General features: G+C 36.6%; 1 protein-coding gene and 1 long non-coding RNA gene across 3 annotated transcripts; both read left to right on the top strand.

Annotated features, from left to right (window-relative positions):
- Positions 1-9,094: 9,094 nt before the first annotated feature.
- LOC110922908 lies at positions 9,095-12,651 on the top strand. 2 transcript variants are annotated; one of them, XR_002583562.2, is made up of 7 exons: positions 9,095-9,340; positions 9,698-9,978; positions 10,517-10,741; positions 10,825-10,956; positions 11,035-11,184; positions 11,270-11,473; positions 12,329-12,651. It is a non-coding gene; the product is annotated as an uncharacterized LOC110922908 (long non-coding RNA). The 2 variants fall into 2 exon arrangements; XR_004866180.1 differs by having other exon boundaries at positions 9,698-9,985.
- Positions 12,652-12,713: 62 nt separating this feature from the next.
- Positions 12,714-15,774, top strand: LOC110925466 (disease resistance protein RPV1). The gene is made up of 2 exons (XM_035978097.1): positions 12,714-13,964; positions 14,056-15,774. The coding sequence occupies exons 1-2, from the start codon at positions 13,734-13,736 to the stop codon at positions 15,676-15,678; spliced, it is 1,854 nt and encodes a 617-aa protein (XP_035833990.1). The 5' UTR covers positions 12,714-13,733; the 3' UTR covers positions 15,679-15,774.
- The last annotated feature ends 8,723 nt before the right edge of the window (positions 15,775-24,497 follow it).

Here is a 24,497-nt window from a genome sequence, read left to right as displayed (position 1 = left end):
GCCCCAGGGTGAGACACTTGGTCGAATGAATCCTAGATTTAGCAACTCTTGCAATTGTTCCTTGAGTTCCTTTAATTCTAGGGGAGCCATACGATATGGTGCTTTTGAAATTGGTTCAGCTCCAGGAATAAGGTCAATGGTGAACTCCACTTCACGATCTGGTGGAATTCCCGGTAATTCTTTTGGAAATACATCTGGGTACTCACAGACAACCGGATGGCTATCTATGGTTGGTTCTTCAGATGAGAGAGATTTAACAGATGCCAAAAACCCTGTACAACCGTGCGATAGGAATTTCTGGGCTTTGAGGGCAGAGATAATCTTGAGGACTTTTCGTGGTTGAGTCCCCTGAAAGACGAGTTCAGGAGATTGAGGGTCTCCAAAAATTACACGCCGAGTTCGACATTCGATAGTGACGTTGTGTTTTGATAACCAATCTATTCCTAATATTATATCAAAATCCTCCATTTTCATGGGGAATAGATCTGCTTTACGTATAAGGGATTTAACTTGTATAGGACAGTCTTTATAGACATGGGAAATCACGACAGGATAACCCATAGGTGTTGTAAGAGTAAGAGTGTTCTCTAATAGCGTAGGTGTTGCCGTGAGATGTTTAATAACTGATAGTGAGACTATAGAATGAGTTGCTCCAGTATCAAATAAAACTTCAACATCATGTAAGCCCAAACGAAGAGTGCCAAAGACAGTACCTTGTGCATTTGAAGTCTCTGTAGTATTCAAAGCAAACACTCGCCCTCCAGCAGTGGGTCGAGCAGTATTCCCAGCATTAGTTCCTTTAGGGTCAGGCTTCGGACATTGTTTAATCATGTGATCAGTCGCTCCACATCTAAAGCAAGCTCCCAATGCCCGACGACATACGCCTTGATGACGTTTACCGCATATATTGCATACAGGGATTTGGTTTTGGTTCTTGTTGTTAGATTGACGGTTGACAGATGGAGTCCTACCCGGGGCCATATAGGGTTGGGGTTGTTGAGCATGATTGAAAGTTTGGTTTCTTGGTTGCCATTGATTATTTTGGTTGTTATGGTTACGCGTGAATTGGTTTCTTCGATCTCCATTGTAGTGGTTTTGATTGGATGACTGCCCAGTAGTTATGATGCGGTTGTCCTCACGGTTTCTCTTGCGGTTCTCCTCGGATTTAGCCCATCTTTGCTTATTTTCTATTTCCAATGTTTTAACAGCATCTGCAACCTCAGTAATGTTATTAAACTTTTGCGTTATTATCCATCTTCTGTTCTTTTCACAGACTGCCCACTTCATCTTTTCTGCTTGTACTTCTGGGGTTCCAGCAGCCGCCCCGAGAAAACTAGCCAGTCTACAGAATCTAGCCATGAATTCTGACCATGGTTCATTATCCCGCTGCTCGATAGATGCATATTCTCTAGTATACTCGTTTTTCTCTACCTCAGAAAAATATTGCTTGAAGAATATGGTGCGAAAATCGGCCCAAGGAAGAGTAGCAGCAAACCCATTTCCTCCGTTAGCAAGTTTAACTCCTTCCCACCATATACGAGCGTCATCTTCCAACTTATATGATGCCAGCCTTGTCTTAAATATATCATCTACATCGAGGACTTCAAATATCTTTTCCACATGTGCTATCCAGTTGCTAGCATCCACTAGCTTAGCTGCATTGCTGAATGATCTTGGTTTTTGCTTTTGGAATCTCTCATTCCAAATATGAATCCCTTCAGACGGTTTTGTATCAGTGTTTTCCACTTTGTTGCTTCTTGGTGGAGATGTAGGAGGAGTAACATGGGGAGATGAAGGAGGTGATATATGGGGTGGAGTTGGAGGTGGTGGAGGAATCGTGTTATATACGTGTTGGTCAACGGTCTGTAGAATATTAGGCAGTATTCTTTCGAAAGCACGCTGAAAGGCTTTATCAAAATTACGTCGTTTAGAAGAACCTGATTTCCGACGAACAGATCTTAGAGGAGGCATCTGGAAGGAAAGATAATGTAAGAATGACGATAAAGACAAAACGAAAGATTTTATTTCCTACCCCAGTTTCTACCCATAAACTCACAGGTGTGATTATTTTTAATGTTTAAGTTTTCTACAGGAAAGAGCCTAAGCTCTGATACCATAACTGTAACACCCCAGCCCGGTTCTGGGCTGACGTGTCACTATTACAGAATCAGATACAAAAGGGCTTATTTTATTAATATCCAAACGAGTTTACAAAAGATTTATTCCTGATAATTTATTTCATATATTATTAAGACTACACACTAAGCTTCCAACTTGTTTATTTTAGCTCTCTTCACACTTTCCCATCATCCCTGCTAACCTGTAGAAAAGAAAAATATGCGAAGGAGCAAAATGCCACGAGCGGATAATGATAGCAATGAATAATGAAAATGAAAGAATAGATAATAATGCAATTGTAACTACATGATAGAATTTAATAACTTTACCATGTTATAAGAAATACCCATTGAGCCCGGTATATATATATATAATAAACAGAACAGGCGGAACAGGCTAGCTAGTCCTGAACCGATGTGTGATGGCATATGGGCATCATACAAACCATCCACCAGAAATAATAATATCCTAGGATCGATCCATACGCCTCGAAAAATATATAGCCGGCACTCCGTAGAGTTCAGAACAGGCGAGACGCTGTGATTTAGGCTCACCGTCACAGTCGGTGCCATGCCATTGATGCCGCAATGACATGCTTGCGGTCACCCCCACAAGTAGGGGCGTGCTCGGGTATCAGAGTACAGAGGGTAAACATATAATATTTTTATATTTCTCCATAATCCAGTATAACAGGTCAGACATATTATCAGTAGGATGCGATAATGAGTACAATTTAATAAAGATAATATCGCATGTAATATGGTTCCAAGGTTGTGGTCAGAATCAGGAAGGATTAGACAAGTAAATGTAATGGATATTAATCAAACGGGTACAAACTAAATCATAATACGAAGCTTGAAATGAAGATTAACGAACAAAGTTTAAAAACCCATACTATACAGATAGTAAAGGAAGGAATCCGCACCTTAGTGGTTCCAAAGTGATGATCAGAAGTGAAGTGCTGAGATAAAGGATTTCGTCTATATGATGCCTACAATATTATTGTACCTTAGATGTGTTGAATTATAATAGGTACTTGGTTTAGTTCATTCGGTAATTTCCGACGACCAATATTTAAATTCTTAATCGAAAACTTTATTACCGTATGAATAAATTGATAATAGTATTTTAACTTGACATCTAACAATAAATTGATTTACTTGTCATGGTTATAAAAGAATTTTTGATACAGCTTATTAGATATTAGTTTTCTTCTTATTTATTATGAATTTTAGTTATAAAGTTTACAAAGTTAAATTTATCTAATATAAAGCTTACTGATAATATATAAGTTCGTTAAATCTAATTTACTATTATATGGTTATAGAAAGTACCATATCTTTAAATCATGTTGTATGGATTATTACTCTTCAGTTATATACTTATTCATAGTAAAATGGTTATTAACATAAACGTGTTTTATATATTTAATAACTACTAAGATAAGATTACCAAATCTTATCTTTCGAAAAACGTTTTGAATTTATAATAATAAAAATGACATAATGCCTATTATACCATGTTTAAAAAAAATAGTTTAATCAAGTTTGTATTCTGAATGCATGACTACTCACATATATATTAAAATAATATAATTTACATATACATATGACATAAAAGTTTGAGTGTGAACAATTGTACGTTGACTTAAACTACTACCATGACAACAATAATAAAATATTCAATTCACCTTCTTCATAAAGAATGGAAATGCAGGTTTCTTTGTACAGGTTTTTTTTTTTTTTTCTTTTCATTTTTCCTTTTGATTAGTTATATATGAATAACAAGAATAACAAATAAAACTGATGGATTTATGTATATATACCTGAAATTTGAGAGGAACAGATGGTCGGAATAACGAAGGTTTGCCGGAAAACAAGAAGGTTTCCGATGTAAATACGCGATCAGAGATTTTTCACAGGCCACAGGGTGAAGTTAAATAACATGGTTATCTCTTTGGTGTTTTGGTTTGGTTTATTTTTGGGTTCGCTGGAGAATATCGATTGAGTTATAACGTCCGTTTGGTGGTCGAAAGGTGGTAGGGAGATGGCTATGGAGTAGAGATAACGGACAAGGGTCTGGTTTTCATGCTTCCGGTCAGTTCGTTGTGGTCGAAAAATAAACTAGCTGGTTCATCTAGAGTTTACTGAAGATATACATATGTATGTAGTTAGGGTGTGTAAGATGAAAGATTTCGATGGCTTGTCTTATATAGTCACCTTTCCTTAATAAGCAAGAATAGAATAGATATGAATGACACCTGTTAGATTTTTATAGGATAAATTTACTTGAGTATTGGAAGCCACCACGTATCAACCCAACTTCATGATTTAATATAGTTACTTCACCTAGCTAGGGAAAGAATATTATAACTTTATTTACTATACTTACATAAGCTATTTTAAATTTTCGAATTTTACTCTTTTACGTAAACCTTTTTCAACTTTTATGAACTATAACAATAATATGATTATATATTATAATATAACATTCTGATATTAACATTTCAACAGTAATATTTATTTTCTTTATATATATTTAACTTAAACTTTTTGATGATGGATTGTAATAATTAATTTTTTTTTAATTATTATTATTATTATAAATTTTCAGGGTATTTCAGTTATACCCCCCTTAAAATAAATTTCGTCCTCGAAATTTAATGCGAGCTTAACTTGGGGGGTCTAATAACAAGGGATAGTAAGAACATATATTTCACATTCACATTAAAACTAACAACGAATTCAGCTAGTTGAGAGTTATGGAATACTAACTGTTAAACAAGTTTGGATATTGAGAGCGGATTGACTCCTCGGTTTCCCACGTCGCTTCTTGCTCAGAGTGATTTTTCCATAGAACTTTAACGAAGGGTATCGTCTTTCGCCTTGTCACACGTTCCTGACGATCAAGGATAGCCTCAGGTTCTTCTTCATACGTTAGATCTTCTTGAATCATGTCTAATGGATAATTGATAACATGAATCGGGTGATAATTGTATCCCCTTAGTAAGGATACATGGAATACGTTATGGACATGAGAAAGTTGTGGGGGTAAAGCAAGACGATAAGAAACTTCACCGATTCTTTCGAGGATTTCAAATGGACCAATATAACGAGGACTTAACTTCCCTTTAATCCCAAACCTCCGAATACCGCGACTAGGTGATACTTTGAGAAAGACGTGTTCTCCTATTTTGAATTCTAAGGTTCGTCGGTGTTGATCAGCATAACTTTTCTGACGGCTCTGAGCTTGTTTCAACCGTTCTCGAGCGGTAGTGACCTTTTCATTTGTGACCTGAACTATTTCTGGTCCTTCAATGATCTTTTCTCCAACTTCTTCCCAACAGATTGGAGCTCGACACTTACGACCATATAACAACTCGAATGGGGGCATACCAATACTTGCTTGCCAGCTATTGTTGTATGCAAATTCAACAAGGCACAAGTATTCGTCCCAATTTCCACTCCAATCTAATGCGCACGCTCTAAGCATATCTTCTAACGTTTGGATGGTTCGTTCAGTTTGCCCATCTGTCTGAGGGTGAAAAGCAGTACTGAACTTCAAACGTGTACCCCAAGCCTTTTGGAAACCTTTCCAAAATCGTGATGTGAATCTTGGGTCTCTGTCTGACACAATGGATGATGGTGTGCCATGTAAACGAATAATTTCCTGAAGAAATATTTCGGATAACTTACTAATAGAGTAACCTTGTTGGATAGATAGGAAATGGGCTGACTTGGTTAATCTTTCAACCACGACCCATATAGCATCATTCTTTCTGAAGGTCTTTGGTAGGCCTATCACAAAATCCATAGAAATTTCATCCCACTTCCAGATAGGGATATTAAGAGGCTGTAATAAACCACTAGCCCTTTGATGTTCGATTTTCACCTGTTGGCAGGTGAGGCATTTTGCCACGAACTGGGCAACATCTTCTTTCATGCCATTCCACCAAAAATTTTGCTTCAAGTCACGGTACATTTTGGTTGACGAAACCCAACATTTCGTCGGAAAGTCGTCGGAAATTTCCGACCAGTTTCCGACGAAACCCAACATTTCGTCGGAAAGTCGTCGGAAATTTCCGACCAGTTTCCGACTAAAACATTTATTCATTTCATATTTAACAATGCAGAGGTGTATGTCTATATGTAAATGTATTTCTCGTGTCCATATGTCTGTGTATAAGCATGTAGTTATCTCGGCGTATACACGCACACACATACACCAACGTACTTATACGATAGTAAAAACCTTGTTTAAGTAATGGGTCTCGATAGTGTACACGCACATATTAATAAGTATTATTATACGTATAAGTTGGTTAAGTAAAAGTATTTCATGTGTAACTAAGTTGTACAAAATATGGGAATGAAAAAAACATGTTTAAAGGTTGAAAAACCGAAAAAACGAATATGGTGTCGGAAAATGGTCGGAAATTTCCGACCAATTACCGACGAAACCCAACATTTCGTCGGAAAGTCGTCGGAAATTTCCGACCAGTTTCCGACGAAACCCAACATTTCGTCGGAAAGTCGTCGGAAATTTCCGACCAGTTTCCGACTAAAACATTTATTCATTTCATATTTAACAATGCAGAGGTGTATGTCTATATGTAAATGTATTTCTCGTGTCCATATGTCTGTGTATAAGCATGTAGTTATCTCGGCGTATACACGCACACACATACACCAACGTACTTATACGATAGTAAAAACCTTGTTTAAGTAATGGGTCTCGATAGTGTACACGCACATATTAATAAGTATTATTATACGTATAAGTTGGTTAAGTAAAAGTATTTCATGTGTAACTAAGTTGTACAAAATATGGGAATGAAAAAAACATGTTTAAAGGTTGAAAAACCGAAAAAACGAATATGGTGTCGGAAAATGGTCGGAAATTTCCGACCAATTACCGACGAAACCCAACATTTCGTCGGAAAGTCGTCGGAAATTTCCGACCAGTTTCCGACGAAACCCAACATTTCGTCGGAAAGTCGTCGGAAATTTCCGACCAGTTTCCGACTAAAACATTTATTCATTTCATATTTAACAATGCAGAGGTGTATGTCTATATGTAAATGTATTTCTCGTGTCCATATGTCTGTGTATAAGCATGTAGTTATCTCGGCGTATACACGCACACACATACACCAACGTACTTATACGATAGTAAAAACCTTGTTTAAGTAATGGGTCTCGATAGTGTACACGCACATATTAATAAGTATTATTATACGTATAAGTTGGTTAAGTAAAAGTATTTCATGTGTAACTAAGTTGTACAAAATATGGGAATGAAAAAAACATGTTTAAAGGTTGAAAAACCGAAAAAACGAATATGGTGTCGGAAAATGGTCGGAAATTTCCGACCAATTACCGACGAAACCCAACATTTCGTCGGAAAGTCGTCGGAAATTTCCGACCAGTTTCCGACGAAACCCAACATTTCGTCGGAAAGTCGTCGGAAATTTCCGACCAGTTTCCGACTAAAACATTTATTCATTTCATATTTAACAATGCAGAGGTGTATGTCTATATGTAAATGTATTTCTCGTGTCCATATGTCTGTGTATAAGTGTGTAGTTATCTCGGCATATACACGCACATACATATATACATATATAGACACACCAACGTACTTATACGATAGTAAAAACCTTGTTAAGTAATGGGTCTCGATAGCGTACACGCACATATGAATAGGTATTATTATACGTATAAGTTGGTTAAGTAAAAGTATTTCATGTGTAACTAAGTTGTACAAAATATGGGAATGAAAAAAACATGTTTAAAGGTTGAAAAACCGAAAAAACGAAAATGGTGTCGGAAAATGGTCGGAAATTCCGACCAATTACTGACGAAACCCAACATTTCGTCGGAAAGTCGTCGGAAATTTCCGACCAGTTTCCGACTAAAACATTTATTCATTTCATATTTAACAATGCGGAGGTGTATGTCTATATGTAAATGTATTTCTCGTGTCCATATGTCTGTGTATAAGCATGTAGTTATCTCGGTGTATACACGCACACACATATATACATATATAGACACACCAACGTACTTATACGATAGTAAAATCCTTGTTTAAGTAATGGGTCTCGATAGCGTACCCGCACATATGAATAAGTATTATTATACGTATAAGTTGGTTAAGTAAAAGTATTTCATGTGTAACTAAGTTGTACAAAACATGGGAATGAAAAAAACATGTTTAAAGGTTGAAAAACCGAAAAAACGAATATGGTGTCAGAAAATGGTCGGAAATTTCCGACCAATTACCGACGAAACACACCATTTCGTCGGAAAGTCGTCGGAAATTTCCGACCAGTTTCCGACTAAAACATTTATTATTTTCTTATTTTTTACTCCAAACCAAAAACCAAAATAAAATAGTAATAAATATCGCATTGTTAAAAACTTGATGAACGGTTTAAAAACCGAAAACCGACATTTCAATTTCGGTTTTGGCCAAAAACTGAACCGAACCGTGCACACCCCTAACATTAACGTGGTTGAACAGAGATAAGAAAGTGTTTTATGTGTCACACATTGCACTCTAAACTAATGAAAGTAATTTGAAAACACATTAAAAAGAAAAACCAAGAAAAGTGTCAAAATTAAGGTTTCGGTTTTGGCAAAAAACAAAACCGAACCGTGCACACCCCTAACATTAACGTGGTTGAACAAATATAAGAAAGCGTTATATGTGTCGTACATTGCACTCTAAACCAATGAAAGTAATTTGAAAAATGATTAAAAAGAAAAACCAAGAAAAGTGTCAAAAATAAATAAAAAAAAAAAAGTTGGGTACCAGTTTCGAACCTTGATCTGTAGGTTACAATGTGCTTTGGTAACTAGAGCATCTTAATATATGATACTTCTACCAGAACAAATTATATAAAAATGTCAAAAGAATTAAAATAAATAACTAAATAATCTCCACCTACATCTTTTTCCCAGATTTCCAAACACAAAAAAAAGTTTAGAGACCAGTACAACACTTCGTCTTTTTTCCCCAAATTTCCAAGCACACAAAAACCCTAGCTCCATTCAAATCCCTCTCTTCCCACTCCTTCCCCATTCGTCGCGTCGCTCATCTCGTAACCAGTCAACATCCCCACGACCATCACTTCTCTTTCGTGCCTTGAATCTCGTCTTTGCTAATCATTTCACAGGATCTATTCGTTATGAAGGTCATCCATTCGGCATTACTTTTGGTAAGTAATTAGGCAAAAATTTACATGCTTTCATGTTTATGTAATGTTGTTGTAGGTGTTCATAACTTAGTGTATTTTAATTTTTAGTATTGCTGGGTTTTGATTCGAGCAAGAGAAAAAGACTGATTTTTTTTTTTTGGCTGAAGTATGATGATGAATTGCAATATATTTGGTATGATAATTAATTGTAGATATGAATTGCAAGATATGTTGGTTGCTGAAGTATTATGTTGAATAGCAACATATTTTTATGAAGTCATGTAGTATTTGTTTTCAATTTCTCATTATGTTCATGAACTGATCTGGTTTGTTATTCTTATATTATTCATCTGACCATTCTTGTTTTCCTAAATGTAGGCTCTTAACCGTGTTATCATATATTATAGCTGGTAGTGGACGTGTCCCTCCTCCGGGAGATGTATCAGCAGGTCATGGGCGTGGGCGCACATCAGACTCCGGACGTGGACATGGGCGGGCATCAAACTCCGGTGGTGGACGTGGGCGTGCATCGGACTTTGGTGGTGGTCGTAGGAGGGCATCGAACTCCGGTACTAGACGTGGGCGGTCATCGGACTCCGGTGCTGGACGTGGGCGTGCATCGGACTCCGGTGCGGGACGTGGGCGGGCATCGAACTCTGGTACAAAGTAAAATTAATTTAACCAATGTGATAGTTAGCAAAAGGCAAACATAATCTCTGTTTTTGAGTTTGGAAGAATCCCATGAGTTCTATAATTCAACTCGTTCACCTTCAATAATATTTGCATATAATCACCCCATATTAAACCTAAATCCCTATAATCCATGCCCTAATTAAACTATCTATTTCCTTATTCTTTACACGCATCCGAACTTTATCGAATTTGCAAATGACACTGATATTGTTTAAACTGGAATCTCCAATCAGAACCCTTAATTTTTAAAATAGGGGATATATGTAATAAACTAATAATCCCTATATTTTAATCCTTATTTTAAACTGAAATGAAAGGTCTGATGGTTTTTTTTTGTTTAAATGAAAGGTCTGATGGTTTTTTTGTTTAAGGGAAATATGTAATTTAATTTTGGGGTTGGGTAAATATGTAATTAGTGTTTGAAATAGGGGATATATGTAATAATCCTATATTTTAGTCCTTATTTGTTCTTAGTTTGCACTTTTAACTTTCAATCTTTTAAAGACTCGATATAGGTTGGATCAAGCAAATGATGAGTTCATTAGAGAAGGATTTGAGAATGTGTTAAAGCGTCGTTTTCCAGACATAATGTCGGGTCACCGAGAAGAATCAACAAAGAAGGCAAGGAATGCTGGGCATGTTTTCCCGGAGAATGAATATGATTTTGCCGCAATGTGTAAGTATCCGCCGCGCTTCGTGCACGAGGACATATGGCATGAGTTATGTATGGTAAGCAAGTTAATACATTAGTGATCTTTGTTATATTTTATTGCATTTTATATTATCATACATGTATTTTTATTCTTTTATAGGGTTGGAACACAGATGCATAGCATAAGAAGTCCGAGATAGGTAAACGCAACCGCAAGAAAGCCGATTCTGACGGTGTGATTTCCCGACATACAGGCGGGTCTAGGGGCTATGATGAGCACCGCATCATCTTGGTAAGATAATTATGTTTATAAAATTTAGTACTTCTTTCTGTAACACATATTACATTAATCATACATATGTTTTTTTAGGAACGGACATTGGGTCGGTCACCCACTATTAAGGAACTCTTCCTTGCAACCCACCTCACCAAAGAATCCAAGAAAAAGTTTTGGGCAGGGATGTATGATGAAAGCTTGGAGGGGGCAGATTTTTGTACTGAGCTATCGAAAAAAGTATATGTAAGATGTTTGCATCATTTTTAATATATTTATTGTATCAGCCTTTTAGTATTATAACAACTGTGTTGTTTTTTATAAATGGTAGGAGGCATATACGAGATACATGATTGAAAAGTACGGGGAAGACATCACTCAGCATCCGGTGGGTGATGCTGACTTGTGGGAGCGTGCGCAAGGAGGGAACAGATTTGGGATCGGGTCTTTGGATCTTAGTTTTGTCGTTACCGGCACAACGTCTTCGTCATCCGGGTCTGCCTCCTATGCTGACTACCAGCTCTCGCGAGAGGAGGTATTATTAATATTATTTATTTTTATATCATTATTTGTTATTATTATTATTATTAATGTGTATGCATAGGGGTCGGTTTCTAAATTTAACTAGGGGTATTCGACGTCGCGCGTTGCTTGACGCCTTGACATGATGGTGTACAGTTACAAGCATTCGTCTTGTTAATAACATTCGCACGAGGTGACAGTGAAGGGTAATGAAAACTTATATTAAACAATTAAAACCGTGATTAAAACTCTAAATATATAATCCAGCAAACTGTCCACAAAATCACTCATGAACAGATTACATTATAAGCAGATTAAAGCAAATGCAGATAGAAAATAACTAATAACTCATGAAATTGATACTCAAATATGAATAGTCCAGCAAAATGTCTCCAAAATCATTCAGAAAATCAATAATCCGATAAAAATAAAACATAATTAAATTCAAAGTTCCAAAAAAAACAGACCGATAATGTAAATCAGAAAAACTAACAAACCTTCATGATTTTATTCTTTGGTTTTATTCAAGCCGGTTTCAACCTGAACTCATTCCAACGAAAGTCGTTTTTTACTTTTGTTGACCCGATCCCGTTTGGGCCAAAAAAAAACAGGCTTGTGGTTCTTCCACATCAAAGTGCATGAAAAAAACACAAATGAAAGTGCGCGAATATAATACATCCTTCTTGAGTCTTTAGGGTCTGTTATCGCTTTAGATTAACCCGACCTAATTAACGCACCTGAAGAACTCCCCTATACTTGCTTGTTTGTATGTGTTAAATTGTTTGTTCACTAATTAAGAACTACCCTATATAAATATATATATATTGTTTTTTTTCTAATATTATGTTTGTTGTTAACAATTATATAGGTGCGGAACTTGCAATCCCAGGTGGAAAGGTTAAATAAACGATTCGAAGAGGCGTCACAATCCCACTTGAAATGTTATAAAACCGAGTCGAAGAGATGCAACAACAAATGAGAGAAGATATGCAACGATAAATGGCCGAGTTTATGAAACAATTTGGTAATCCTAGCAATCCTCCACTATAGTTTAGTTTTTGTTTGTTGTCTTTTGCGGATGAACTTGTAATTTGAGAACCGCGTCATATTGTGGTTGAACTTTTAGTTGGAAAACCATATTGTATTTTGTGGACCAACTTTAGTTTATAATGGTATTGTATTTTGGATTTTTATTGGATTTTTTATCTGCATTTTTAGTAGAAAAAATCTGGATTTTTTAGTTTTTTTTTTTTTTTTATAATTTTTTATTAAAAAGTTTTTAGTCGGAAATTGATAGGAAGAGAAATTAGAAAATCTTGTCAGAAAACAGTGGAAAGGTTATTGTCGGAAAACAGTAGGAACATGGTTGTCGGAAAACAGTAGGTACACGGTGGTCGGAAAGCTGTAGGTACCTTTTGGTCGGAAAGCTGTAGGAAAATTGTGGTCGGAAAATAGTAGGAAACAGTGGTCGGAAAGTTGTAGGAAAATAATTGTCGGGACTTTGTCGGAAATAGTAACTTCTTTTTTTTGTCGGAAATTTGTCGCCAATTTAGTCGGATACTTGTCGGAAATATTTTCCTACAAGGGTTTTTCCTACAAAAGTATTTCTGTCGGAAATCGGTCGGAAACGACGTTTTCCGACAGTTTTCCGACAAAAACCTTGGTCGGAAACAAGACAGTTTTTTAGTTAACAATCAAAGTTTTGGGTTCACATCTTTGCGGTAGAAGTGAGCATGAATGGGTAGATGCCATAAAAAGACTAGAAACAATTCCGTTGAAGGAAACTTTGGATAAACTGGAACTAAGCTATACTGGTCTAGATAATGATCAAAAAGAAATATTTTTGGATATTTCTTGCATACTTAAAGGTGCCACGAAGAAGAATGCAATCAGAATACTTGAAAGTTGCGGATTTCATGCTGAGATTGGTTTAAGTGTTCTTGAACAAAAATCTTTGATAACCATATCTGAGGTTGACGACTATGGTGAAGTTGTTGAGATGTTGTTCATGCATGATCATCTAGAAGAACTGGGCAGGAATATTGTTAGGCGTTTACACCCCCATGAGCCCAGGAGACATACTCGATTATGGATTGATGAGGAAATTATAGATATACTGGTTAATGAATCGGTAAGGTTGAAGTTTACATGAAAGTTGGAAAGCTTTTTATTTGTTACGACAAAAATTTCATATAGGCTTTTTCTATTTATAGGGTACCGAAGAAACACTATGTATAAAACTCAAGCGTATAGATCTCAATTCAGCAATTATTATGAAAGGTCTTGGAAAGATGAAGGAACTTAGATTGCTTTATGTGGAGGATGTATGTGTCACAGAAGAAGTTGACAAAGGTAGCCAATGCTTACCAGATGCTTTACAATATCTTTATTGGCGTCCGTACCCTTTTTGTTTTCTACCTAAAACTTTTCATGCAAAAAAGCTAGTCAACCTAGAAATGGCTTGGAGCAATATCACTGAACTTTGGCAAGGGGGAGAAAGAAAGGTAGAATAATTGTTGATCGGTTGGTTTGCGTAATGCTTATAATGTTATAACTTGTATGCTACCAATATTCATCCTTTCTTTGTTCTCACAGGTTCTTAATAAGCTTAAATTCCTTGATCTCCATGGTTCAAAGTTGAGAACCTTTGACCTTACGCTGACTCCAGATCTCCAGGAGTTAAATCTTGAAGAATGTGATCACCTTTTCGAACTCCACATGCCCGTTAAATGTCTGAACCTCAAATTCCTCAACCTCAATTATTCTAAAGTGAGTAATATCAACCTTTGGATGACTCCACATCTGGAGCATTTAGATCTCAGAGGATGTTCTGACTTTGTAGAACTACAAATGCCCGTTGAATGTCCGAACCTCAAAATCCTCGATCTCAGTTGTTCTAAGGTGGCTAACCTTAACCTTGGGATGACTCCACATCTCGAGAAGTTAGATCTTGGAGGATGTGTTGACTTTGTAGAACTCCACATGCCTGTTGAATGTTTGGACCTCAAAATCCTCACCCTCAAAGTAACTAAGGCGGGTAACCTAAACCTCGGGATGACTCCAAATCTTGAGATGTTAGATCTTGATGCATGTAATGAGTTCGAACTCCACATGCCAGTTGAATGTCCAAAGCTCATATACCTTAAAATCAGAGGTTCTAAGGTGAGTAATCTTAACCTTGAGCTGACTCCAAATCTCGAGACATTAGATCTTTCAAAATGTTATTGTCTTCTAAAAATTCATGCTCCAGTTGGATGTCTAAAAAAGTTTGCCCACTTTAGCTTAGACACTCACTCAAATTTTAAAAGTTTCCAGGTTCATGAATGGTATAACTCAGCTGAGCTTTATTCTATAGCTAAATCATATATAAAGGCAGAGTGCATACATATATGCCCACTACACCCTAATAATAAATTGCCAAATTTTGGGTTTGATTGTGAAACAGATGAACCTGGATACTCATGGATGGGAAATATTGAGAAGCTTATTTATTCAGGTCTATGCCCTTGCAAAAATCTTGAGTATTGGTCCGCAACTATTTGTGGTTTACAACATTTAAGAGGGCTTTCAGTTGATGGCAGTATTCCTGAGGATCTATGGCAGTTAGAAAGCTTAGAGAAGCTTTCTTTGAATATGGTAGAGATTCGACATCTTCCAGATAGCATTTGTGTGTTGAAGCATCTAAAATCACTTGAAATTAGTAATTGTTTGCTTATTGAGCAGTTACCAGAAGAGATATGCAGATTAGAGTGTTTAGAGGAGTTATACCTATGGTCTTGCACATCCTTACGAGATATTCCGAACAGCATATGTAAATTGAAATGGTTAAAATATTTACGTGTCGTTGGTTGTGATAAAGTTGAGAAATTGCCAGAGAAACTTGGATGCTTAAAATATTTAGAGAAGTTAGAATTAGGGAGGTGTAAATCTTTACAAGGCATTCCAAACAGCATATGTAAGATGAAATGTCTAAAACGTTTAGATCTATCCAGCTGTGATCAAGTTGAGAATTTGCCAGAGGAAATTGGGTGTTTAGAATGTTTGAAAGAGTTGAATATATTCAGTGAGGGCATAAGTCGCCTTCGTCTTCCACAGAGCATATTTCAGTTGAAAGGTGTGCGGATTACTGGGTCAAGAGAGCAGCTTGAGTCATATGGTTTTACATCCTTCACTGAGTCATACCCAGGATCCCTTAACTTCTACGCAGTAGAGCTGTGAAAAGAGATAGGCACTCACAAGTATTAAAAGTCCAGTCTTTGGATATTTAAGTTTATGACGTACAGAATGTAACATGTTATTATTTATATAATGTAACAGGGGTGCTGTAAATAATTTTACATCGATTTGTAATTCTTGATTGTTTTTTCAGCAAAAAAATTAGGAGCCTCAATCGGAGAATTAGAGCCAGCTATGACTTTGACATTTTGTTCTCTTTGACTAGTTAGGTTTATTTGGATTATTCTGTAAAAACTAGGTTTTAAACGGTTCCACGTACGGTTTGTTGATGAATATTGGCAGGTCGAACCAGAACCAAAACCGGACCTAACCCATAAACTATAAAACTAGGAACTGAGAACCGAATCTCATTTGATACACGGGTCCTACTAGCAGGTGTAAAAAATAACTTGTGTACTCTAGGTTTATTTTATTTTATCAAGCCATTATTGCATAAAAAGTAATGCTTTGGTTGGCTTTCTATAGGGGCTAACACACTTTGTTATCCACCGTTGGCACTAGATGAAACAATTGAAAAGGAAATCCAGTTGCACAAGAAAATGAATGCTACACACATATTTGACTTCAAAGTCAAATTGTATTGTCTTTCAAGAGCCAACATGAGTGAAGAAACTAGAAAGAAACCTATGCGATGTATATTAACACTGAGAACCAAATTCACTTGAAAGTGAATCATTTACAAGAACCTGAACTGTTGATCCCTTAATTTTCAACAGTGGGTAATGGTGTATATTCCCTTGGCACTCGGTAAACTAAATCTAAAATCTTGAATAATCAGAGGTCAGAACAAGATAATTAGGTTTTATCAAATGGGTTGTCGGATATAAGATTTGTTTGTGCTTTTGATATTTAACGTTATAATATTAGATAATTACTTTTTTGAGTGGTTGGCAAATTTACTTAAATTTTATAAAATTAGATAGTCACATATACATACATGTTTTCATTTCAACTTAAGCATGTATAGATTACTTTCGGTTTGGTTTTAGATAGTCATATATACATACATATAGACGTATATTCTTTTCGGTTTGGTTAATGTTTGGTTATGGGACATTCTTAACCATAATCATAATTTGTTAATCGATTAATCAAATAACTGTACCCATTGGTTAATTTCGGTTATAGGCTAATTCTAATTCAGTTTGATGGCAGTCCGGGTGTCGCTTCATTAAAGTTAATGGCTAAGCTTTGCAAACCCTAACAATATAGTACAAAAGGATTGATAAACTAACAAAAAATAATTGTCGTTATGCAGTATCGCGCGGGTTTCTTAATAGTACATATATATACCATTGAAGCTTTGGCTAGTGGTAGAGGGAAAACCCTCCTGGTGTTCAGATAGGAGGTCATGGTTCAATACCTAATACCCGGGAAGTGTAACATTTAGCCGTTCAAAAAAAAGTATATATATACATACACACACACACACACACACATATATATATATATATATATATATAGGGTCAGGATCACGTGAGAAGCACTAGGCTAATTGAGAAACTTGAGAACCATTTTGAACCACACATTTTCTCTATACTTTTCGTAATATACACATATGTATAGTATAAAATTGACTATATACATATATGTATAATTCAAGATTTGACAATATACATATATGTATATAGTCAATTTTATATTATACATATGTGTATATTACGAAAATCTTAAGGAAAATGTGGGGTCCAGAATGCTTCTCAAGTTTTTTATGAAATAAGGTGGACTTCACTTAGGATCTCTACCCTATATATATGTATATATATATATATATATATATATATATATAGGGAGCCGCTAGAATGAAAACCATCTCGAGTTGTAAGAACCGCGAGAACTACACCCCACGGAGGGGCGTTCGCCGCGATTTTTTTTACAAGTAGATGTGTGCATTATAAACACGGCCGTAAAAAATCACGGCGAACGCCCCTCCGTGGGGTGTAGTTTTTTACACCTCAAGTTTGGTGAAAAAAAAAAGAAAAAAGAAAAAAAATTAAAAAACACCAAACTTGAGGTGTAAAAAACTATACCCCACGGAGGGGCGTTCGCCGTGATTTTTTACGGCCGTGTTTATAATGCACACATCTACTTGTAAAAAAAAAATCGCGGCGAACGCCCCTCCGTGTGGTGTAGTTCTCGCGGTTCTTACAACTCGAGGTGGTTTTCATTCTAGCGATCCCCTATATATATATATATATAGGATTCGGCTCAAATGAAAACATTATAAACACATCTGTAAAAAAAAATTGTCGATGCGTTAGTTTTGACTGATATAAGTTTTTTTAGGCGCTGGCGTAAAATTTTACAGCTAATAACTATTTTTTTTATTAGAGTGTAAAAAAAACATCAACGAGTCAAAAGTAAGGAATCGACAACTTTTTTACTTTTTTAAAGATTTGTTTATAATGTTTTCATCTACGTTTTTGCAAAAAAAAATTGGCCCAACTCGCGCCGGATCAAAAAGTTCTCACGGTTTTCACAACTCGTAGTGGTTCTCATTTTAACTCATCCCTATATATATAGGGCCAGGATTAGAGAGAACGGGTGAAAGTGTGAGAACGGTAAGAACGATTATGGATCGTCAGATCTGTAGGACCGTGTTTCGTGACCGAAACCATGATTAGTGTGAGATTAGTTCAAGATGGGAGAGATTAGAGATGGATAAACAAACACTTCTTTGTATTAATCGATAGTAAAACTTTACAAATCGGCCCGATTACATGACAACCGAACTAATACCAAAGGAGTATACATACGGGGAGAGACCAAGTGATGATCTCTCCCCCAAACCATAAAACTCACAGGGAACTCACACAATGAGCTCACCCTCACTCTAACTCTCTCTAGTGCAAATGAAAGACAAGGGTTGATATTTATACCCACACCCACTTGTCTAGCAAACAAACACGGTCAAACCCATAACCCTCTCGTTTGACCACTTCAAACGAGCGGGTCAATACACATTTGTTTGACCGTTTCACTAACTATTACATAATCAGCTTAAAATAAAACTAAACTATTCGACAATCATCGGACACAAAATCTGAATCAACAAATTCCCCCTTGTCTGTTGCTGTCGAATGCTGAAAATGCAACTGCAATCGATCTTCAGTCAAGTATTCATTTTCTCTGTATTAACAAATTCCCCCTTGACCGATGATCCAGGTAAGTAGTATCTTGACGCTCCTTGTATAATATTTCCCCCTCAAAGTACGCGTATCCGTGTTGGGTGTTGTGCAATTTCCTCACAAGGCTCAATTAACCGATCTTCTGTTGATCTTCCAATACTCCAACCGGCATTTGATAAGGGTTCCAATCTTTAAGAACTGCATCAAGTCTTGATATGTCATAAGACCTTTATTTCATTCAAGCATACTACATTGGTAGAGATTTCTGGTGAACTGTCTTCTGTAAACCGTCTTTGTGGAATCGACCAAGTAATGCACTTTAATCTTCTATGCAAAACATTCCACGCCGAACCGTTTCTATCACCAGAAAATCACAAACTCTACCACCTGTGATTGCGTTTAGAAATTTACCGAAGAAATTCAACATATGAAAAATTTTTATCCCCCCATTTCTTTGGTAAGTTCTCTAAACCTTAACAGATTCTCTCCACTTCAGAGAAACTGTCGTCTATTTTACAGAACAAATTCTCTCTACTGAGTAGAATTTATCTTCAAATTTTTACCAATTCCCTCCACTGAGCGGAACTGTCGTCAATCTTCACTGAATGTTCTCGGATGTTCGAAAAATCACGAAAACGACTTTCTTCTTTGCATATTCTAGTTGAATAAGAACGTCCCCTAGTACCCCGTAGGATCTGACTTGTATCCCTCCAAAGACTTTGTGAACTCGTTAGGACCGGTATTGACATTCTAGGTTCATTCATTGGTTACCAAATGCGAGAATATGACAATAAACAAAAAAGATTTCTTCGTTGCATATTCTAGTTGATAAAGAAATTTCGCCTAGTACCCCGTAGGATCCGACTTGTATCCCTCCAAAGACTTTGTGAACTCGTTAGGACTGGTATTGACATTCCAGGTTCATACGTTCGTTTTCAAATGCGAGAATATGACAATAAACAAAATGCTTTTGAACATTTGCGACTAACCGATAACAATCATAAACATTGACGTGCGGAAGTGAACATACCATTTTTATTTTTAGCCCATAGTAGTCAAGTCACCAAAATTTGACGTCTGCATCGGTAACCGTGACTACCCCACATTTTTCAAAAATCATTTGTTTTCACCAAGCTTCATCATCCCGCGCGCTCCCGAACCCGTACAAATTTGACGTTGACATTTAGAAGCGCGGTTCAACTAAACTTCACGAACACCCGACCCCACTCCGCAAATAACGACTAATGTCTCATCTAAAACATTTTTTTTAAAGTTCCCCTTTTTTTTAAATTAATGTTTCCAAATGACGCCCAAAACAACATAAAATCATATGAGGCCCGAATTAGTGATCTTCTTTGGCCCACTTGGATTCACTTGAAGGTCCACTTAGTGCTTTCTAGATGTCTCGATACCAAACATCCAGAAAAGAAAAAAAATGTGCAGACATCTTCAATAAGCAAAGTCAAACCTCCAAATAAAAAAGGTATCTGCCACCCACTATTTCTTCAACCTCCAAACACTCAAAACTTTCACCATTTTTTTTGACCAACAATAGCACTTTCAAGACTCTCTCTCTCTCTCTCTCTTCGATGAACAGCCTCCAACAATCAAAAACACCCCAGCTGCAGATATCTTGTACAGCTGCCATCTGCGATACACACCTCCGATTCCATCATCTACATCTGATGAAACCCCAAATCAGAACAACATCGTAGCAGCCGCTATTATCGTCTTCTTCTCTGATGTTGAAATCGGGTCTGAAGTGGAATCGTATGGGGATCATTTACCTCAGTCGCTACCCCTAATGTGTCTCAAAGGGTTTTTGATTAACAAGGAGTTTCGTCATCATCAACAGCAGGAGTTTCGTCATCATCAGAAGCAGGAGTTTCGTCATCATCAACAGCAGGAGTTTCATCAAGGTCTTCAGCAGGAGTTTCTTGGGGGTGGGGTTTCGTCACAGGGGGAGTTTCGTGGAGTGATTATGTGCAGGGGTTTCGTCATGTGTAGGGGTTTCGTCAACATGTTATGAAGAAACCCTAGCTTTCTTTAACAGCCGCCACCCTTTCTCAAGAACACATTTGCAGATCTGTTTCAAAATACCTTATATGTTGATGAAAACTTGATGATTTTGATGTGAAACATGAAAACTAACCCACTGGTGTGTTCCGTTTCAGCTCAGATTCGCATAAACGGTCCAGATCTGGGTTTTCTTCGTGTTTACCCATTTTTACATCTTGAACAAAAATCACAAAAAATCACAGATCTAGAGCACATGTGATTTAGCAAACGGTTAGATTTACTAAATCGGGTACCGTGGCTCTGATACCAATTGAAGGATCGTGTTTCGTGACCGAAACCGTGATTAGTGTGAGATTAGTTCAAGACGGGAGAGATTAGAGATGGATAAACAAACACTTCTTTGTATTAATCGGTAGTAAAACATTACAAATCGGCCCGATTACATGACAACCGAACTTGGTTTGGTATTACTACCGCGTATGACTTTGAGAGTCATGATGATATTACTGAGGAACATCTTTATCAGAATATTTTTGCTTCTGACTTCGGGCAATTAGCAATCAATTTTTTGTGGACTTCCGGAAATCTCTTTCATGTAGCTTAATAACAAAGGAGTATACATCTGGAGAGAGACCAAGTGGTGATCTCTTCCCCAAACCATAAAACTCACAGGGAACTCACACAATGAGCTCACCCTCACTCTAACTCTCTCTAGTGCAAATGAAAGACAAGGGTTGGTATTTATACCCACACCCACTTGTCTAGCAAACACACACGGTCAAACCCATAACCCTCTCGTTTGACCACTTCAAACGAGCGGGTCAATACACATTTGTTTGACCATTTCACTAACTATTACATAATCAGCATAAAATACAAACTAAACTATTGGACAAGCATCGGACACAAATCTGCATAAACAAGATCAAAACAATCTATGGACTAGATGGCGCGGCGGCGTTTTCGTAAATAACATAAACTTTTGAAAGGGGGCACGCTCCCATAATGGAAAAAAGGTAAATGTTCATCTACAAAACACATCAAAGCGTGACCGAAACATATATATTTCCTACAGAAACCTCCCCAAAACCAACGTAAAACGCGAAAACCCTAGAAAACGCGAAACAACAAAATCTATGGCGTCGCAAAATCAAACCAGATCCAGAGGCAAAAAACATAGTAAGTTAACTTCGATTTACATTGTGCTAGTTTATGCTACTTTTGGCGTTCTGATTTTAACAATAAATTTGCAGTTTCTACAAGTGTGGAAGGGGATGGGTCATCTGCTCCAAAACGCCAAAAACCGAACGAGCAACGAAAGAAGACAACAAGAGGACATGGTACGGAATGTTACTTTTCGTGATGTAAAAATACACTTTGATACTTTGTTGCCAAAACGCCAAAATTTGTATTGTTTGTTTAATAATGTATGAGAACGAAATTTTACATATATGTCATTTTGTTATTGAAAAAACATATATCATTTGTGTGTTACTAAACGCCACAAACATGTATCATGTGATAGCTTTGTTACTAAACGCCAAAAAATGTATGGTTTGTGTTATAAACGCCATTTAGCTGTTATTGTCTTATTCAACATCTATCATCTGTTATTGATTAATAAAACGCCATACATGTATCATTGTGTTATTAAAACCTAAATTCTATTCGTAAAAAAATATTTAAAAAAAAACGCCATGTAAAACTAGCATAAAGATGAAAACGCCATTTCTATTTAATTTTTTTGGGCAACGGAATCATAACGCCATTGTTTAGCGGGAAGTGGACAATGACAATCGTATCCCCACACATAATTTAGAGTGCTGTATCACGTGGCCGGTCAGGATCCGTTCTCACACTTTTCACCGTTCTCGCCTGATCTCGTTCCTATATCTCTAAATATAATAAAGCAAAGGTTAGAAATCTTATTTGTCAACATAAGAAGCTCCCCATGTTGGTTTCAGCTGATGTATCATTTTGTAAGAATTTTCATTTTTTTAATAAATCCCAAAGTCAAACTGCATATCACGTGTTCAAAGAAAGGTTGCAAACAAAACCTCTCTATCTCTCTTCCCTGCAGATCAAAGGAAACATCAAAAACTCTACACGCTCTCCCACCCTTCGTTCCCTTTCCTCTGCCTCTTCATATTCGTTCCCTCTGTATCATCTTTTCTCCATCTTTTCTTTCCCATTTTGAGCTAGGGTTCAAAAAACCCAAAAACAACCATTCTATATCTCAGTTTCTCTCTGAAATACATACCCCATCTTTGCTTAAAACTGCAATTGTTAAAGTTTTTGTTTCAAAATTCAAATGGATTTCAAACACCGCCTCAAAATTCCCCCTTCATTCAAATGCCAATAACCCTCTTTCTCGCTCTTGAATGGCTTCTGGTTGTCAGTATTGTTAGTGTCTAGGGTTAGCGAATCGACTTTCCGGTAAAGTTGGCTAGGGTTCAAGCCGAATTCCGCTCACACAGGTAAGTCCGGTGCCAAAGATTTCATTTTTGGATGCATCAATTTCGTTTTTGAAGGAAGCTTTGCTATTGTTCGAAGGAATCAGATCTGTGAATTTGTAAGATTTAATTACAATTTTTGTATTCACTTGTTAATTGTTTTCTAATATCTGGTATGTAAATTAAGATCCCTTCTTCTTCTTCATTCATGATATGTAAATTAATATACTATCAAAAGTGGTAACTAAAAAATTAAAACTAGCATATTTAAACAACACAGAGAAAATTATAAGAAAAATGCATAGACCCTGTAATAAATTGGATGTAACCAAGAGAAGAGAGATGTGACTACTAAAGCGGCTAAGATAAAGGTTTAGGGTTTATTTAAAGCTAAGTTTGATCAAAGATTTTAGTGGTTGCGATGATTAAAGGTTAAGGTGTGAAAAAAAAGTTTCATGTTGTTTATGCATAAACAAAGACGAAGGGATTAAAAGGATAGTAGGTTTATGGTTCTTGAACAAATCTTAAAACTGAAGCAAGAAAAGTCAAAGTTGTTTAAGTTTGTTTGAAATTCTTTGATTTTTAAATTGAGATCCAAAAATATCTTCACTCAACTTTTCATTTGAAGTCCGTTATTAGTATTTCAAATCTGATTCATTGTTGGTGCATATTTATGACAACAGCTTAAATTTGGTCTTTGGATATCTTGTAATTAGTTAAACGATAAACGGTTAGCGGGTTTACCTTTGTATTAGTGAGATAATTGAGTTTGGGCTAAACTAAACCCAGATTGGGTGATGGGGGGCGAATTGGGCCTGTCCAATTCGCAGTCCAAGAGTGTTTAACCTAGCCCAGTTGTAACCTTGTGTTATATAAACAAGGTTAGGCTTTAGGGTTTAAGTTAATCAGCCAAAACAGTTACTAGAGAGAATTCGTGAGAGCTTATACTGCTTGGACGAAATTAGGGTTTGTTAGGGTTTGGATTGATTGTAATTCCTTGTGATTGATAATCAATAGAAACCCAGTTTGAAAGTGATTGCTGATTTCTGTTCCTACACGTTTTCTGCTTATTCTGATCAAGAGGATTCCGCACTCTTGATTGGAAAGACGATTCTGTGAAGATCCATACACATCAAGGGGACCTACAATTGGTATCAGAGCATTAGGCTCTTGAAGGCTCGGTTCAGAATTGGCTGCTGTA

The sequence above is a fragment of the Helianthus annuus genome, chromosome 9 (assembly GCF_002127325.2).
Source record: "Helianthus annuus cultivar XRQ/B chromosome 9, HanXRQr2.0-SUNRISE, whole genome shotgun sequence".
Classification (NCBI taxonomy): domain Eukaryota; kingdom Viridiplantae; phylum Streptophyta; class Magnoliopsida; order Asterales; family Asteraceae; genus Helianthus; species Helianthus annuus.
The sequence above is the reverse complement of the archived record's forward strand: the minus strand, read 5'-3'. Positions and strand labels throughout refer to the sequence as shown.